At 38.0% G+C, this 19,249-nt stretch overlaps 1 protein-coding gene across 6 annotated transcripts in view; it reads right to left on the minus strand.

The window, feature by feature from the left end:
* The window catches only part of MDM1 (Mdm1 nuclear protein), a 38,297-nt gene extending 19,498 nt beyond the window's left edge, over positions 1-18,799 (minus strand). For 3 of the 6 annotated variants that reach the window (XM_023195325.3, XM_023195324.3, XM_023195323.3), the window contains exons 1-11: positions 18,645-18,799; positions 17,511-17,625; positions 12,741-13,108; positions 11,528-11,662; positions 9,163-9,330; positions 7,636-7,736; positions 7,453-7,552; positions 2,723-2,752; positions 2,217-2,392; positions 1,069-1,395; positions 71-183 (exon numbers count right to left, since the gene is read on the minus strand). In XM_023195325.3, the coding sequence (XP_023051093.2) occupies positions 71-183; positions 1,069-1,395; positions 2,217-2,392; positions 2,723-2,752; positions 7,453-7,552; positions 7,636-7,736; positions 9,163-9,330; positions 11,528-11,662; positions 12,741-13,108; positions 17,511-17,625; positions 18,645-18,662 (1,651 nt within the window). In that variant the 5' untranslated portion in view covers positions 18,663-18,799. Of the gene's footprint in view, positions 1-70; positions 184-1,068; positions 1,396-2,216; positions 2,393-2,722; positions 2,753-7,452; positions 7,553-7,635; positions 7,737-9,162; positions 9,331-10,097; positions 11,663-12,740; positions 13,109-17,510; positions 17,626-18,644 lie in introns of those variants that run through there. The other 3 variants (XM_023195327.2, XM_023195326.3, XM_023195328.2) reach the window with 3 other exon arrangements.
* Between the last annotated feature and the right edge of the window lie 450 nt (positions 18,800-19,249).

Raw genomic sequence — 19,249 nt, forward strand, 5'->3', positions numbered from 1 at the left:
TTTCAATTACACTAAATTATCATGTAGAAAAAGCAGGTTAAATAAGAACTGCACGGTGTTTGCTGATTACCAACAGCTGGAGTAGTGAGATCATGATGAGTCCTCTGGATTCCACCAAGTTCTCTCAGCTTGGGAGTAGGAAGCCGGCCTCCTTTTTCTGAGGATACAGAAGAAGAATCCGACCTATAAATTGAAACAATCTATGAATCTATACAGCATTTACTCCAGAAAATATGATTTAAAAAAATACTTTGTCATCATTGTGCAATAAAGTATAAAACTTCTAAGAGAATGCCATTTTGTTTCTGAAAAAATAACCACCAAATCCACATGCAGCTAAAAGAGACTAAAATTTTCAATAATGAATAGAACTAAGCACAAGATCAAAAATAAAACTGAACACTGAAAAAATACTATAAGCTATATGGACTATATCAATAGAATAAAAACAACCCACAAAGAAAAAAGTGACTGAATACTGGATGAGGGGGAAAATCACTGCAAGTCAGCACCAGCACAGCAGAGAATCCTTCCTTACATCAAGGCTCAAGTTCCATAACATCCATGAATGAATAAGGGATTTAGATTATAGACAAAAGGCAGTATTATCATAGGTGGAGAAGAGCAACTCCCCAAAGCAATTTACACATAAAACAACAGGAATTAGCTATTTTCAGAAATCACTTTTTAAAAAATATCATAAAACATTATCTTTTTTGTTAGAATCATCTGATATTAAAGAGCACCAGCTTTTTCCTTTAAAGTCATTCTTCCAGACACATTTGCAAATCTGGCACCCATAAATTATAGGACATAAATGAAAATAATCCTAACTACTTCCTCCCAAAGTAGCCCAGAATTCAAGTATTCAATTACCAATCAGTAGTGACTTAAATACCTGAATCAAATTATTCACCACATAGCAGTGCCTTTGTGACATTGAAATAAAATCTGCACTTTATTAGTCATAAAATCAAAAGTGTAAACCACTATATTTAGTGACAAAACAAAGTACATATCGACTACGTAAATAATGCTTCTCCATACTGAGTAATTTAAAACTCTCACCCTTCTTTCATCTTGTCTGCCTTGGATTTCTCATGTACATCCAACTTCTCTGGCTCTCCCATAAAAGCCTGCTTGCCCGTTTTCCTGTCCCCTTGCTCCTTGTCGTCATCCTCTTCCTTCTCCTCCTCTTTCTCCCTGGGCTGTTTCTGTATATCTTCACTAGCGTTCTCTGTATCCCAAGCCAGCCGCCTTCTAACAGGTAGAGTGGGAGCTGACACTCCCAATTTCTCTGTGGTATCTTTCTGGGGCTGTTCTTCCACGATCTTTCTTTTTTCTTCTAGTTCTGTAGAAGGACATTTCTGCAAAGTCTTATGGCTTGTAGGATCTCTGCGTTAACAAAATCAGTTTTATTTTAAATGTGAATAGTCTGCACTTTCCTAATCTACACCAATTTTAGTGAGTCCATCGTTTCCTTCTTCTGTTCACAACTATACGTTTTCCATAGATATTGCCTTGCTCAGGCATTGAAGAAGGAAATCTAATTTGTTTTATAGTAAAATAAATCAAAGTTATAATCTGGAGTTTCTATTAAAATATTCCAAAATGTATTTATCTTCTTTTACTCCTACCTTCACATATGCTTGTGTACATCTAATCTGCTGACACAAGTCATACCTAGCCCTAAACTGGCATTTACACACAAAACCTAGGATCCCATGGTCTAAGTTCTTCAATTACTTTCGCTTACAAATAGTGAAATCATGTTCATTTAAACCCAAAACAGCAGAGTGCTCTTCCATAAAATCAGCAGTCAAGTTCTGAATCAGCCACAAAATCCATCAATGAATGATAATAGGTATGCATTAATAGCTTACAGTCTCTACGTTTTTATTGTTGTTGACTTTCTTTTCACCTTCTAAAGGTCTTTTTACATCTACCATATAATCATCCCTACTCTGCTATTAATTGTCAACAAAAAATATTATAAAAATCTAGCCTTCCAGATTTACATTACGTGTTATTCATACACAAATAAAGCAATCTATATTGCTTTATTTTTCACAGAGAATAAAAATGAAATAAATGGCTGCCACATTTCCATTTGACTGGAGACAAATTTTGAGTAGTCAGGTCATTTTCCTATGACATTCTATGATCTATGTAAGTGTCAACAAACTTTTTTTTGCCATCCACAAAGAATATCTCACCCAGCAAGATCTAATGCTCTGATGTTGCTACTAACGGTTCCTTCTGAGCTTGTGGTTGAGGAGACATCCCAACAGCAGTTGCTATCAGACAGAATCTGATTCAGGTGGTCCCGAGAAAAATGTGTCCCCTGAACTCGCTTCCTATAAAACTCAGCCTTTTCTCGGAGTTCTTTAACCTATACAGGAGAGTTCAGACATCATATACTATTGTAAATGCTTCTTTACAAATAGCACCAAGTAGCATATCAAAGACACTGAACAAATACAGCCAGGGACCAAGGACAAAGGAAGGCAAAATTAGCCACATACAGTCATCAGACTTTGTGCATTTAAGCAAAAACGAAAACAATCAAGCTAAAGCACGATGCAGCTGTTTTATTTCAGACCAGCAGGCAGGGAAAAATTTACAGCAGCTAAGAAAAACATTGACATCTACTTTTTATTCCAACTGAAATTACACAAGTGATCTATGCATTATAGTTTTTAAAAACTCAAAAGCAACCAACCTCGGCATACCACATGGCATTTAGAGAACCCTAGAGAAGGAATACAGAAACATACTTAATGATAGGTTAATGCCATAACTGAATATTAATGGAACCAATGAAACACATTATTCTCCCTTCTAAATATCTACCAAACTTGTCAATCAATACTTCTTAGTATTTTTAGTAATTAGTTCAGTAACCAAGATAGCTTATTATTATCTTGAAAACCAGCCACATTCTTGCATGGCTAGGATGCTGCTGATGACAGATAAATGAGGCATTCTAATTATTATTCCTATTTCCCCAGCTCTGGAAGGGTGCTTACATGCCAGAAATCCCTAACCCAGCTTTATTTCATGGCTTTGCATACAGCTACTACTGCTACAGAAGCCCTCACTGGGAGAGTTATGAGGTTATGAGGCTTCCCTCTCCAAATTCCTCAAAGTTCCCTTGGAATCAGCAAAATCTCTACTTAAAAAAAAGTACTAAATATATAATTTAAAATAATAGCCCACAAAATCATAATAGAAATATGTTCAACAAAGTGACAGGATAAAAAAAGTTCTGATGAATAATAAAGTGATATGAATTCTTTAATATGCAAGTAACATTTTCTGATGAAAAGGAGCCTTTATACCCATCTGAAACCTTTCACTTTATACATCATACTGCCACCTGCTGGCTTCTCCAAGTACAATTCCACAATGTAAAAAAAAATAAGTTGAAATTTTACCCTTAAAATTCTGTTCAATAGCTTTATTTATTTTCGAAAAACACTAATTTTTTTAATCATCAAGACAGAAAATCTTTATTCTAGAACTGCTTTTCTTTCAGGCCAAAAAAACCAAACAATGAAACAGCAATGTAAAAGTAATTGTAGAAACATATTCTCAGCTCTTTAACAAGGTACGATTTTGAATGCAGAGATGAAAGTGTTACAACTCTAACGAACTGGCAAAAGCAAAAGACAGCACCTATATAGCATAAGAAACCATATAATGCCAACAGAGTCCTACTCTAATGAACCATACCTGAAAAAAAAATCCTAAAGGATAATATGAAATATTTTCTTCACTGCCAACAACAAAAAAAAAGCTTTGCTAATCTATCATTTCTATCAACTCCTATAATTTTAAAGAAAATTTCTAGCAGTGGTTTTCGCATTTAACAGGTAGAAGTGAGGTACATGAATTAACTCTACTGAACTTCTAACCAGGGTATTCTGAATGCACAGGAACCTTGTTATAAAGTGCCTCCATATACTCCAGATTTTATTGCCAATAAGTGCCCCCATGTTTCAGATGTTTCATAGCCACTCCATCACCTACGTGCTCTAGCATCACTTCCTCCTCTGTGTTCTCAGAATTCTTTGTGCACATCCCCATTAATACATATTCAATTTTACTGGAATTAATTGCACATGTCCTCCTTGTCCATCAACCTATGAACTTCTTCAGGTGAGGTAAAATGTAGCACTTAAGCACTGAGTCCACAACCTGTCCTGAGTGCAGACTAAGTGGTATGCCTGAGCTAACCAGGGCAGCCAAGGATAAGCAAGAAACTCCCTGCCCTCAGTGAGCTCACAGTCTGAGACAGGAGGTCAACCTGTACATAAATTATCATAATATTGATGGGGGTCTATGCCATAATAAACAAATGAAATGAAATGTAAATTGAAGTAGTGGTTCAAAAGGGGGACCAATTGGTCCTGCACTGTGCTGGGTAGAGTGGCGGGATTGTGTGGGTGGAGGGGGCAGCAGAGGCAGCTGCATCTATCCATGCATGATGAATGAAAGAATGGATGAATACTCTCCATGTACACAGTCATCCAGTTTTATTTGACATCAACTTTACTTAGAAAGGAGGGGGAGAGGATACTTCATAAAAATTCTGTAGAACTTTGATTTATTCAGTTCTATTTGTTACTGACATTTAAAACTAAGTGCTTTAAATTTACTATATCAACAATCTTTATTAATAATCTTAGTGCTATTATATTTTACAAATATATGATTTTAAATATCTGTAACCCTAAACTAAGATGAAAAATTAGAAGGCTGACATTTTCCAAGGTAGTATGTTCTACTAAAAAGAAGAGGAAAAAAATGAATGGCATGAACTCAATGTTAAATAGAACAATCCCTATAGCCAACAACCAGAGCCACTAAAAAGGATAGAAATAAACCATTCCCATCTCAAAACAACATACACGCACCTTTCTGGGTCAAGTAATGTCATCACATTATATGATATGATATAATTATAAGTAAAAATGTTTTCTTTTCTGAATTTCTTTGTGCAAATTAAGAGTTCAACTAAATTATTTAAAACATATGCAGAAAATTCAAACTCAAGAAACTGGGGATAAAAACTGTTTTTACTCAAAAGTCATCCCCCCAAAATGAGGGGTCACTTTATACCTAGTCTTTACAATGTGTGTCAACTTATAGGACATCTCTCAAATGCGGGACTTTATCTTGAAACACAGTCCTATTTGTGGAAGACACATTAGAATAAAATCACCTCAACCAATCGATGATGAAAAGATTAACTAACTATTAAGAAAAAAAGAAATTTAACATCAAGTAGTTATTCTGAGAATAGAACCTAAAAAATTGTAATTGCTAACTATTAAGAAACAATCCCTTAAGTGAGCATTTTAAAAAGCAATAGTCAAGTGGTTATTGTAATGGAGATGACAAATACACAACCACTGGGCAAATAAAACCAATCACCCTAATGCTCTATGAGAGGTAACTGGGACTTAGCATAGAATTTCCAGTGACTTTAGACTATTAACATATTCAAAAAGTACATCTCAAACATAGAAAGAAATGAAGATGATATATGGACTCAAAAACTAATGTGACTCAAAAAGTGAGTTAATATTCCAACAACGAAGTCACTTATGACTTCGTTAGTCATAAGTGTTGGAATGTCAGGAGTGGGAAAATGAAGGAGTACTGTACCTTATATTTAGGAACCTCATAATCAGCTGCCTATAGTAAATGACTTCCGAGAGATCTAAGTAAAACATGGCCCATATTAAATGTCTACAACCTGGTCAACTAAAACTGTTATCATCAATGATCACTGACTTCTTAGCTAAAAATTCTTATTCTAACTTCAATTTACTTTCTGAATTATTATTCTCAAAGAAATTAAGGCAAACTATACCACTAATTTAAATATTTACAACTACCAATATAGTCTTTAGTAAGCAAAAAAAGCAACATTACCAAGATATCACAATAGGAAACTTTGAAAAGTCTATTGACAACAACAATGTTCTTGTCCATCAAGGCAGGATAAGGAATCTCATGTTACTATTACTTCAGTTTTAACAAATCTTCCCAATTAGATGTTTAGTTCTGACGCCTAAACTCATCTTAAAGAAATTGCTTCTCGGCCTTTTGGCTAAGATCAAGTGTAGAAATCTCAGAGAAAACACAGTCTTCCAAAACAAAGAGTTTCTCATAACCTCAACCTAGTGTCATGCCCAAACACAACAGGCCAGCAGCTGACACCGATTTACTGGCCACACACTGTTCTGCCTCTGTCATGCTTTTCCTCACTCCCACTATCAGATTCCTCAGTCAGGGAGACCTTTGCCAAGACTTGGGATGGTCACAAACTGCTCAAGAGTTTAGCTGACTCACTGCCTTTCTTCCATCATGGGTGCTTTCGATGCTCCTAGTTTTAACTTGATTTCACTAAGGTGAATATATGAACATTGCCCCAGGTAATATCTGGGACAGCTTTGAGCTTTGTCTTTTACTTGCCTGTGCTGTCTTCAAGATATGCTCAAATAGAGAAGTAGAAAGCAAAAGAGTGGCCACGGTGGAAGGAATCAAGTGACCTCCTGAAACAATAGCGACAGCATGATAGTCACTAGGACATGTGTCTGGGAGCTGCAGAGCACTGAGCACTGAGCACCGAGCACTAGCCCTTTCCCCCAGAGGCTGATTACACATAATTGTGGGCCATGGTTTTAAGTAATGAGCTAAATAAAAGACCCATTCCCCATCCAAATTATCCTTCTGTTTACAATGACAGGGGGAAGTGGGATGTTTACTAATGTCTAATCTAAACAGAAACATTTTACTGTAGCTTGTTCTCTCAGAAAAGGCAAAAAAAGTCAAGATACGATTTGAAAGATGCTAATACCAAACAAAAATGTTCCATTCGCTATCCTTTGAGTATAAGAAGCTAGTACTAAAGTAGCACTTCTCAACTCTAGAATTACCCTTCCCCTCAAACCTATCTTCAGATCCCCAGTTTCTCCCACATTAGAGTATCCCAACACTGTAGCTCACACCTCTAACCACACAAGCTGCACTATTCTTTTGCCTACAAACTGTAAGCGTACACACTGACAATGGGCATCACTATCAGACAAATTATTTAATCTTCAGTTGAGAGAGTGGTCTGAAAGTTATGAAATAATCCAATCTATAATGATACAATTCTATAAATTCAATCTATTAACACGATCAAATGTTTGATGGTAAAAAGCATTAACTTAAAAGACCTCAATGAATATTAATTGCTGAAGAGCCAGTGGCATTAAAAAAAAACACACTGATAATTTACATCCTAATACATAAGTTCCTGATACTGTTAGTGCTATTACTATATCATACTTCTTTAAATTGTGGTCTCTATTACCAAATGGAACTCATTGTGAAATTAAAGTGTTAATAGAGGCTGAAAGAACCTGTGGGCTTATTGAGCTCACATACACTCACCTGATTTGGCATGTTTCCCTTCACACATGTCCAAGCCCCAGCTTTATATAAATACTGAGCTGGGCTCAGAAATTTTGCTCTATATTCGGAATTCACCTTCCTAATAGAAATGAAATGAAAGTAAAGTAAATATTTCACCATGTTGATCACTGAAATACTATATTTTCCTATTAAAATACATACCCAAGTCTTTGATGTTTCCAAGGAGTAAGCTTTTTAGGCTGGTGTAAGTCTTTTAACTCCATCTCTGCTTCCAATTTTAAAGGATCGTCTATTTCATTACTCTGAAATGGAAATAATTTAAGCTTTTTATGCTTAAAATGTTACACATTAAAGTGAAAACATGGATGTTATAAAGTTAACTTGAATATTTAATGACATTTCTATTTTTAGAAGCTTTAGATACTAAAGAAAACAAAAAGAAGAAATCAACAAACAAGTTGTGAAATTTTTATTATATTTGGTTAGTTATTTTTGAAGTTTAGCTGAGGATATAGTTTCATTTTCTAACAATAAAGATTTCAGATCTTTGGCTAAGGAAGAAAATTTTTAAGTTAAAAAATACATACCTAAATAATGTTACCACACACTGAACTTGATATTCTAAATTTACAATTGCATTACAGTAATTAAACATAGGATCCTGATGAATTAGTTACTAAATCGCTTTACTGAATAACAATTCTTTTTTTTTCTCCAATAATATCATAGGCCTAATATATGTGGGTGTATAAATCATTTTACTTTTAGTCATATTTACTTATAGTTATATACTATTTTTAGGACCCATAAAATATCAGGTATCAACATTCCAGGAGATTAAAAAATAGTATTTACACCCCAATTACCTGTAATTTATAATCATGTTAGCCTGATTCTGCAACTTAAATGGCTGTAATATCACACAGAAGCTGTTGTTTGTATATTCTGAGGTAGATCATATGAATTATACTGGCTATAATCTGGCATGCTAACACTTTGGTTTAAACTACTTGTGATGGCCAGGCGTGGCAGCTCACGCCTGTAATCCCAGCACTTTGGGAGGCCAAGGTGGGCGGATCACCTGAGGCTAGCAGTTCGAGACCAGCCTGGCCAACATAGTGAAATCCCAATTCTACTAAAAATACAAAAATTAGCCAGGCATGGTGGCATGCACCTGTAGTCCCAGGTAATCAGGAGGCTGAGGCAGGAGAATTGCTTGAACCTGGGAGGCAGAGGTTGCAGTGAGCCAAGATCATGCCACCGCATTCCAGCCTGGGTGACAGAGTGAGACTCCGTCTTGAAAAAATAAATAAAAATAAAATACATGTGAGTATGTATGTGTTTAACTTAAAATAAGTATTTCTAGCACTACTGTTACCCCGGGAAGTTACTATAAATGCAGTCATTTGATATTAAACTTACCAGACTTTGATATTAAACATATTAGACTTACCCCCTGCATTGTTAAGTACTCAACATGCTGTATCATTTTTATTTATGTCTGTCTCCCCACTAGCCCAACAGCTGCTTGGGGCTATTTGCCAGCCTTGTAGTCTCAGTACCAACCCATATCTGCTCCTACTAGCTGGCTCAATGAACATTTGATGAACAAATGAATTAATGAACTAGCGAAAACCAAAAACTCCCAGGTGGTAGTAAGTAAAAGAAAATGTGGAGAATCTAAAATAATGGGGATTTTGTTTGGTAAGGTTAAAAGTTGATGAATACCTTCTTTTCAGGAGATACTGTTTCAAGATTTCTGTTTTCTCTCAAATCATTTCTTAATTTTGGTTCTTTCACTGGAGATAAACCCTTGAAATTTCTTTTGTATTCAGTTTCATGGATGACTGAGTTACCTTTGAATGGTGGAGCAAACTGGCTTTTATTGTGGAAAACCTTAAACAAAAATTATCTTAGTTTAGTTTTGTTCATTAAATATGCAGAACTTCGGTCTTCAACTACTTAACGAAACATACATACATAAAGTTGAATTATAGGACAAAAAAAGCAAAGTTATATATGATTTTAATTTCATTTCACATATATTATTAACATCCAAAGGTCACCTTTATATACTCATTATTATGTTTTGAATAATAGTTTTATAATCAAAATATAGCTTATAACCAAAATAAATATTGGCATATTTTCATATGACATAGACATTAGCTTTAAGGCAACTCTGTTGTTAGTTATACAGGTTTTTTTCTTCCTCCCTGACATGATTTTTTTTATTCCTGCCTTAATAGAAAATTCTTGACATTTTCGAATACCCAATATGTTCAATTTGTTTAGCTTTTCTTCCCTTGGCTTATTTTCAGCACATTTTATTAAGGCAAAGAAAATGTTCTGAGCAATTACTACACTTGTATTGTTAAATGTTTCCTTTTATCCTATTTCACAATATGGTTTCTATTTCACAGCATATTACCACTGATTACAAGGAAAGCAAATGGAAAAGATAGGGAACTCAAACAAGTTATATTACTGGTTTGTAATGCTGAATAGGGTATCTTCATACAGATCAGATCTAAACAGTTTATCTACTTTAGTACAGTATAACCTCAAGGACTCTCCTGCCAAAAACTGTTCTGACTCCTTTACATATTAATATAAGACATCCTTTCAGAAAGCAGGTGTCTGATAAAATAGAAATGAACAACCTTTTTAGAGGTTTCCTATCAACAAGCATTAAAAGCTGTCTCAAAGCTCTTCAATCCATAGACTCTGAATTCAGTATGCTTTGAACAATGTGCAATTCCTTCTGAAAAAAAAAGCTTGTGAAACACATTAAAGAAAGCAGTAAAACTACCAGTGAATATATTGCTAGTGATTTCTCTTATAAAAGTAACATTTCTACACAACGCTTTCACTGACATGTAAAAGCCCTATTTGTTGACGATACGATTTGATTTGAATCAGCTCTATCTTCAAGGTCAAATACTCTATAAAAAACTGAATAATTACAATTTTCATGTTGTAAATAATGTTTTAGATACACTTAATCTCCAAAAAACCCTGTAGGCAAGCAAAAGTACTGATCCTATTCACTAGGTTAATAATGGGTACTTACCATTTTGTTACTTCATAGGTTCTTAAAATGTTATATAAATGTCAAAGGTATTTTAAAAATTGTATAAGCCCAAAGCTGCCACAATTTATAGGATCACTGGTGTTTTTTTCATCTTAATGTAAGATGACTAGATGTTATTGTCTTGCTGAATCTAATTATCCTGTCAGTTCTTAGGGCTATACGCAATACACAAGTGAATGCTGATGTACAGGAGAAAATGAATGTAAGGGTGTGTGAAAGTCTGTATATTTATAAAGAAAAACACAAAGACCAGAAGAAAAAACAGACTAAGCCATTATAGGTCTCTGGGAATATTACAAGTGGAGGTATTTCCTGTCTCTGCCTAGAAGTACTGTTAAGAACATAAATGAGAGTTTAAAGCCTAAGAACTGCCTAAAGGATGAAGGTAGTAAAACAGCAGACTATTTATTAGTAATGGTATCTCAACACTAAAACTGTTCAGGAGTATAATGAAATCTAAAACCACATCATTACAGCTTCTGAATTTTACAAATATAGTTATACCGACAATGCCTATTACTATTTGTCTGATATAAGGACAAAATTATGTATCTTGTGTTATTGTCAACATATTTTGTATTTACTAAAATAAATATTCAAAGCAGTTATGCTTTTCTTAGAATACAGGAAACATGCAATATATTAGTCAACAAAACACAACATTTTAGAATAAGATCAATTTAACAATTTTTTATTAAGTAAAAAAATCTTATAGCATGCAAAAACTTACCAGTTCCCCAAGTTTTCATTACCCTGTCTCATATTTAGTATATGTGCTGCATCTGGCAACAATGATCATCAGTAGCCTAGGACAGTATAATATTACTACCATAAATCATAAGTAACAGGACGATTTTAGCAAAATTCTCACTTTGGTTTTCTAGAACCTACCTCCAGGCTACTTAAGTACCTAATTTCTTGCAACTCTTAATTCTATGTAAATCTACATTACTAGATAAGATAATGGTACTCAGAAATGTATTACATCCATTAAACTACCTGATTGGCTGCAAAAGCTGGAGCAGTTTCTTTAGAAGTCTTCCAAACAAACTGCCTTTGATATTCAGAATTTCTCAAGGCATTACATGAAGGAACAACAGTCAATCCAGCTTTCTTACGCAGAAGTCTATCCAACTGTTCAAAACAAAAATCCACTCAAACACATTAAAAATTTCTATTCAAACTTTTTAAAAATTGTGGTAAAAAATGCATAACATGAAATCTATCCTCTTAACAAAATGTTCAGTCTACAGTACAAAATTGTAAACTACATGCACATTGTGGTACAGCAAACTTTCTTTAACTTATAAATAGTATCTTTTTTCAAGTGTCAAACCATTTAAAATTCCTTTCGATCAAAGGACTATTAGGCATCCCAGGAAAAATATAATACTCTCAGTCCTTTCCTACTAATCATTCATAATTAAATCTATTATCAAAAAGTCCCAGTACTTTGCCTCATCTGCACATTGCTTCTGTGAACACCCCTTCTCCTGCCTGCCAGACTCACACATCACCTTCCTTGTTCCCTTTTACCCCCAGCTTTTTCAACAAGCTATGGATTCTTCTCCAACACTCTGAAATGCCTCTTCAGGGTCCCAGTCAGTGGTGGACATGAACCAGAGAAGAGCAGTGGAACAGAATGGAGAAAGAAACGTGGAAGGCATTGAGATCCCCATGCAAGCTCTGGTAGCCTCTGCTTATGTGCTCACAGGGACCTGCTGCAGGCCAGCTGTGACATAAGAGAGCAAAAATGCAAGATCTCTGAGAGACAGCCAGAGCTCTCCTTCCTTTTGCATTTCATCAGTTGAGTTTCTGTCTGTCTTCTTGTACAGATAAGAAACTGAAAAGCAGCTAGATAGAAGTCAGCTCAGCACCCTGCCAGAAGTAAGGGCCTACTTCCCTTCTCTGTCTCAACTTGATCTCTCCCTTAGGACTCAGGTGCTAATACATGATGAATAAAATCCAGACACAGGAGGTCCATCCAATAAAGGGATATCATAGCATAACTACTACAAAATAGCGAGTAGTAAGAATAGAACTAATTCACAACAACTAAAGTCAACAGCCTGTTATCAACTATTCTTATAGACATTAGACAAGAAAACAACAATGGAAAATTCTGAAACACAAAATGTAACATTACAGAAATGACGATGAAACCAACAAAGAATTCTATGCTTTTGAAAAGAAATGCAGTGAATATGCCTACCCCAGTATCTACATTTTCTGAAAGAACCTTGGTAGAATGCTCCAATTCCACATTTTCATTAACTGGTATATGGTTTGTTACACCCTCATTATTTTCCACAACATCTGAAGCCCCTTCAGCTCTGGAGTCTGCAGAGTGAGATCTGGTTCTTTTGGGAACCCTGGAAGCTTCTAGTGAGTCAACTCTTTCTTGAGTAACATCCTTTTGTTCTGCTTCTTGTGATTTTGGTGTTTCTGGGGCTTCTGGTTCTGGCAGTGCAACCACATTGTTCTCTGAGATAGCTCCATTCCACTCCAGGGATTTTGAAATCTGTGGGTCATGGTAAGGGACTCTTCTTTTTGAAATAAAACTTGGCTCCTTCGTGATCCCTACAAAACACGGTATACAAAACTAGTAGCTACCAAAGCAAAAAGTTATAAAGACAACTTTTAAGAACACTTGTGAAGGAGAAATGAAATTTAAAATTTAGTTCAGATATATGCACCTATATATACACACAATATCCTTTAGAATATAGGATTTTAAAAGTACAACTTTTCAACATAAAATATTTAATTTTGCTTTTAAAAGCATTAAAAATTTAACCATAACAAAAAATTAAAAATCAGTGGGTCACAATGTTCCAGTTATCCTAACAAAAGTCACTAGAATTGCAACATGATAGACCTGGCAAGCCAGGCAGTACATGTTGCCTCGTTTCTAATTACTTTCCTGTGCTACTTAACAGAACAATGGGCCCTGGTACTGTCAAAATTTGGAACTTTTCACAAAGCTTCTCTTAAGTAGAGCAGACCAAGATGAGAAGGAATAAGATGTCATTGTGCTGGATCTTGGTTCTACATCTGCCTTGATTTCCTGAGAATTAAAAAAGAATAGGCCGGGCGCAGTGGCTCATGACTGTAATTCCAGCACTTTGGGAGGCCGAGGCAGGCAGATCACGAGGTCAGGAGATCGAGACCATCCTGGCTAACACAGTGAAACTCCGTCTCTACTAAAAAATACAAAAAAAAAAAAAAAATAGCCAGGCGTGGTGGCGGGTGTGTAGTCCCAGCTACTCGGGAGGCTGAGGCAGGAGAATGGCGTGAACCGAGGAGGCGGAGCTTGCAGTGAGCCGAGACTGTGCCACTGCACTCACTCCAGCCTGGGCGACAGAGCAAGACTCTGTCTCAAAAAAAAAAAAAAGAATAAGCCCTTTTAACAACAGCTAAGATACAATTTCTCTATATTTCTGTATGGAAAGCAAATGTCCAAAAACTTAACCTTCTATGGAGGTAAGAGCAGCTCTGCAGAATGACAGCCACTGAGAGACTGCCCTAGTTTAGGGCCATTCTTTAAGACGGCTGCAGGGTGGAGAAGGAAGATTAAGACCAGAACGGAAAAGGAAGGTGGAAAGAAAATTGGGCATGAGGTAAAACCCAGGACTCCTTAGCCTCTGTTGTAGATGTGCTGGCCACGTCACCCCGGGTCCCTACCCTTTTAAAAGGCTTCCCTAGACCACAGGTCTTCACACTGGCTGGATATCTGTCTGGAGGCACACAAAGATGTGGAGGGTAAACAGAAGTGGACGGCTTAAGGGAATCATTTTCCAGATCCTCAACTCCGTATGTGTGTGCTCTCTCGCCGGACGCTGATCTGTCTGCCTGAGAGCTGCATCTGCCATCTGCAGTTCCATCTCCCACCGCCCCTTTCATAATCTCCCTTTTCCCACTTTACAGAAGAAAGACACACCTCTTAACCAGCCTGAAATGTACTCCAGTGCATCCCCCCAAGGTAGAACAAAACCTCAGGGGTAGGAAGCCAAACAAAGGGACAATTCAAGAAAGCATATTCCTGAGGGAGAATATTTGACAGCAAAGCAAAGCAGACCGAGATTAGAAATAACAAAGGAACAGTATCTTATTTCATATATCTCCATGGATTTTCCATCTACCTTCTTAGTATTAAAATTCAGGTATGAGAGGGATATCATGTGAAATGTACATATGCAGATTAACACATTTACCTTAATTAAAGATAAACAGACTTTTTCCTCACAGAAAATAATTCTAATTTGGCCGGTTAGTTTGCCAATCAATACTGACTTTGCCAGTTGCATGATAAACATTTTCCATAAATTGAATGGGCTAAACTGGCAGTTCCAGAGTTTTTACAAAATATATGTAAAACATATAAGCACTATGCAATATACCAGAAATTCTATTATTCAAAACTATTCATAAAAATTTATGATAAAAAATAGCAATTTAGAAAAACATTGTGATGAGGCACAATGTTTTTCTAAATTTTTCTAGGAAGTATAAAAGCTAAAAGCTTGAAGATCACCAATTAGACTCCTCTCTGCTTTAACACAGAGGCAGGTTTTTGGTAGAAGAGTAAAATAAAAGAAGATTCTCAAGTGGTCTGCTGTTGTCTCCAGCACCAGCAAATCCCCAGGGTAAAAATACACTACTCTAAAAGAAGGGACAGCCATCCTGGGTAACACTGCTGTTGTTTTTTGCTAACCTCCCACCTCCCATTCTAAGCATTCTGGAGTTCTTGCTCAGTCCCTCCCCATGACCTAAAATTCTCCACTAACGTTCCTCCCCTAGTCCACTCCTTCCTTCATTATATACCATGCTCTATGGTGGCTTTGCTCTCATGGTCTCATTTCGTCACCTTCCCCTCAAATGCAGCTGATCTAAGCTGAAATGTTATTGGACAACTACCCAGTTTAATGAATTTTCCAGTGTCGTAATAGCCCTGTAGGTGCTCAGCAGGGTGGGATACCTATGCTTAAACAGAGATTTATTTCGATTCTTAATCTAATGGAGGTTCAAATATGTGGAATTTCTAGTCATTTGTAAAAAGAGGATTATGAGCAGAGGGATTTTCCTAGCACCCTGCCAGAGAAGCAGGGACACCCAGTCTCTGAAGTCTGGCAGTGGGTCAGATCATGATGCTTCAGAGGAACCCTAAAAGAGACACCCACTCTTGCCCACTCTTCCCCTTGTTCTCCCAACCTAATTCTGAAAATACCTCCTCATCTTACTAACTTCCCAGGCTTGGTACCCTACCCATAAGTCTTTTCCTGGCTTCAAACATCTAACATTTATGTGACTTACCCGCCATGCTCGCACACATCAAATGTGGGGCACCAAGCACTGATCTGTGTACATGAACCAGGCCCTTAATAGGCAACATCTCATTTAAACCCTCCCAGCAATCCTATGTAACAGGCTTCCTAAAATCTCACTTGATGAAACTAGCTCAATTTGCCCAACAGCTATTGTGGATTCAAATTTCGGCTTATTCATTCATTCAAAAATTAGTTTCAAGAAGCAATAGATTGTTCCAAGGCCTATATTAGGTACTGGGTAGGAACAAGGTGGTGGATAAGACAGAGCCCTACTCTCAGAGATCTAATATACCAGTAAGGAAGAATTAAACAAGCAGGTATAATGAAGTCAGTCTGTCTCCTTTCTGTTCTGTCACCCTCTGGGAAACCCTGGCCCAGGAATCTGACTTCCCTGGGACACAGGGAGGAGGCATGTGTGATAACAAGAACATGACCTCTGAAATCGCGTGCTTTGCACAAAACAGACTTGATTTCAAATCATGGTTCTGCCACTTACTAGCTGTAAAGCTGGGGCAGCGACCTAATCTCCCTAAGCTTCCATTTCTCAAGACCTTGGGAGCACTCTTCCCCAGCACTTTCCCCTCAGCTTTCAGGTCTCAGCTCAAATACCACCTCCTCAAAAACAGCCTTTCCCAACCATCTAATCTACAGCGTTTTCCCTCCAGTCCACCCCTCCTGCATGTTATCTATCACACTTCCCCACAATTTTATATAAAAACCTGAAATTCCCTTATTTATTGAGTGACTTGCTTACTGTTTCTCTCCATAGTTAAGGTACTTTGGTTCAGGGCTATATCCCTAGTGTTCCCAGACCAAACTGAGGGTCGGGCTGCTATTTCTCTCCGCCAATAACGAGATGCAGATGAACTAGGGAGAAAGTAAGTTTTTGTTTCTATAACCAGTTACGGGGAGAAGGCCTGGAAATTATCACCAGACCAACCCCAAATTACAAAGTTTTTCAGAGCTTATATACCTTCTAAGCTATAAGTCTACGTGTAAGTGTGCATTCATCTAAGGATGTAAGTGATTAACTTCTTTTAATCTATAAGTAAGGTCTGAGTCCTGAAGACCTTCTTCTGGAGCATCAGTAAACTTACTTTATCTAAATGCGTCTAGGTGCTGGGCTGATTACCCTTATCTTGTCTCCTGCTGAATCACGGAGGTTTGAGGAGTTCCTTCAGACCGCCAATAAATTTGTTTGTGGAGGCCTGGGGAGTTTCTGCAGACCCCCATTAAAACTTGTTTAATCCTAAATGGATCCTGTTAAGAATTCCTTATTTTGTCATGCTTTACGGCCAAGGAAAGGCCTAGGCAAAACTCTTCATGGGTTTTTGTTACATCCCAGCCTCCGTGTAAGGCTTTTCTTACCTTTTAATATTTAACTTAACTACTCAGTCAGTACTGAAACAGTTGTGATGGAGGCCTCCATTAGTGAAACCTGGCCAGCCACACTAGCTGCTGGGAATAGTCCTGGCTCATAGTAAACCTTCAATAAATATTTGATTAATAAATGAATAAATCAACCAGGCCAACTGAACTTTTAATATATCATTTGGTAAACTTAGCCCAAGGTTTACTTAGCCCAAGTTATAATGGCTTAGCCCAAGTTATAAACTTAGCCCAGGTTAGAATGGCTATTAGCTTGCTCAACTTACCTAATTGATCTGATCTAAGTCCAGCCCATGGGTACTTTTGCACCAAGGAGGAATTACAAGACTCTGACAAATAAGACTTTTTCCACAGGAAGTTCCTCTGGTATTCACTCAGCCCCTGTAATGCAAAGTACACTTTGAGTACAGTGCAATTAATAAATGATGTTTTAAAGCAGACATCAGTGAAAAATAATTTCTGAACCTCCAAAGAGACTTAAGACTGAAAATTAAACACAGACGAGCTCCTTAATAAGAGCTAATATTCACCCAGCCCTGTGCTAAGCAGTTCACACGAGTTACATCCTTTAAGCCTCAACACCACTTGAGGCAGATGCTACCAGGAATACCAGGCTCAGAGGTTACCCTTTCACTGATTATCTGATTCCAAAGCATGAGTTCTTGTCAGATAACTAGTGACAATCTAAATTCTGATCACTCTACTAGATTTATCCCAGGTTTTCACGGAGTACACAATATTATGTATTATGCCTAGGGCCTTTTGCTATTTGGTAAAGTTAACAAAAGGCAAACTCCCCTTCCATTCTGAATACACGCCTTTAAGATAAATGAGTCAGGAAGTGTGGGACGCTGTGGCCACCTGTGAAGTTGCAGGGTGCTAGTCCCTGACAGCTACCAGCTACCTGGAACTTTTAACATACCCTAAGAATGCACAACGATGAAAAATGTGTATTTCTTTATACCCTATCTTTACTAAGAACCCATTTCTCAAGCCTTTAAAAGCCACATACACTAAAGTTTTAAAGGGAATGGGGGTTAAATGCTAAGCTAAATGGGCCACTTTAGCTTCAGTTCAGGTGTCCCAAACTGAAGTCGCCTTTAGTTCTCTTCGCAAAGTGGCCTCCTCCCATCTACATTCCTCTCGAGTCCCCTTAAGTAAATCTGTCCCGCATCATCTGACTCTTTGGCACACAGCAACTTGCAAATGTGAGTGAGCGGAAAGAGAACTAGGTAAGAGGCGGCGGGCAGATTCTGGGGCCCCTCAGGCACGCCCTGGGGCTTGCAGCTTCTGCCCGGCCGAGGGCTGCAGAGCTGAAAAGCAGCGTGACCTCGACGCTCCGCACTTCCCCCGCCGTGGCTCCCCCCAGCCACCTTCCGGCCCGGGGACCCCAGCCTCACCTTGAAGCGCACTGGCATGTCGCCCGGCGCCGCAGCCCCCACCACTTCGACAGTTAACGGCACAAAAAGCTCCGAGGGGGCGGGGCGATAACAGTCTGTTCCCTAGCAAACCCTCGGCACGGCGTCCCCGACTACGCGCCGGCGCACTCCGCGCTTCCCTCCTAGAGCCCTGTCGCTCTGTTTTTCCCCGCCCATTTTTGGAGCCTAGGGACCAATAGAAACTCGTAGAGTGCCTTACCTCCATTAGGATTTGACCAATGAGTGACCGAAAGGGCGCCGCCTACCGCTCGTGCCAAATCCCGGAGGCTGATAGAGATGGCGGGCGGAAGGCCGGCCAATAAGGCTCCCGGAACCGGGCTGGGCGGGACCCCGGCGTTGCCTTCCTGGGTTGGGTGGGCCGGTCCCTGGTTCGCCGGCTCCAGCGCAGCAATGCGTCTGCTTGCTGGTGGAATTCGCCAGCCGCCAGCCTCGCTGGCCCAGTGTGTTCTTCATTCTAGAATCTATGACAGAACTGAACGCTTCTTTTTCTGAAAGGAAAGTGCTCAGATCTATTCGGCTGAATACCGGTTCGTACAACCGACAGCCACATTACAGTTTATTGTTAC

The sequence above is a fragment of the Piliocolobus tephrosceles genome, chromosome 10 (assembly GCF_002776525.5).
Source record: "Piliocolobus tephrosceles isolate RC106 chromosome 10, ASM277652v3, whole genome shotgun sequence".
Taxonomy (NCBI): Eukaryota; Metazoa; Chordata; class Mammalia; order Primates; family Cercopithecidae; genus Piliocolobus; species Piliocolobus tephrosceles.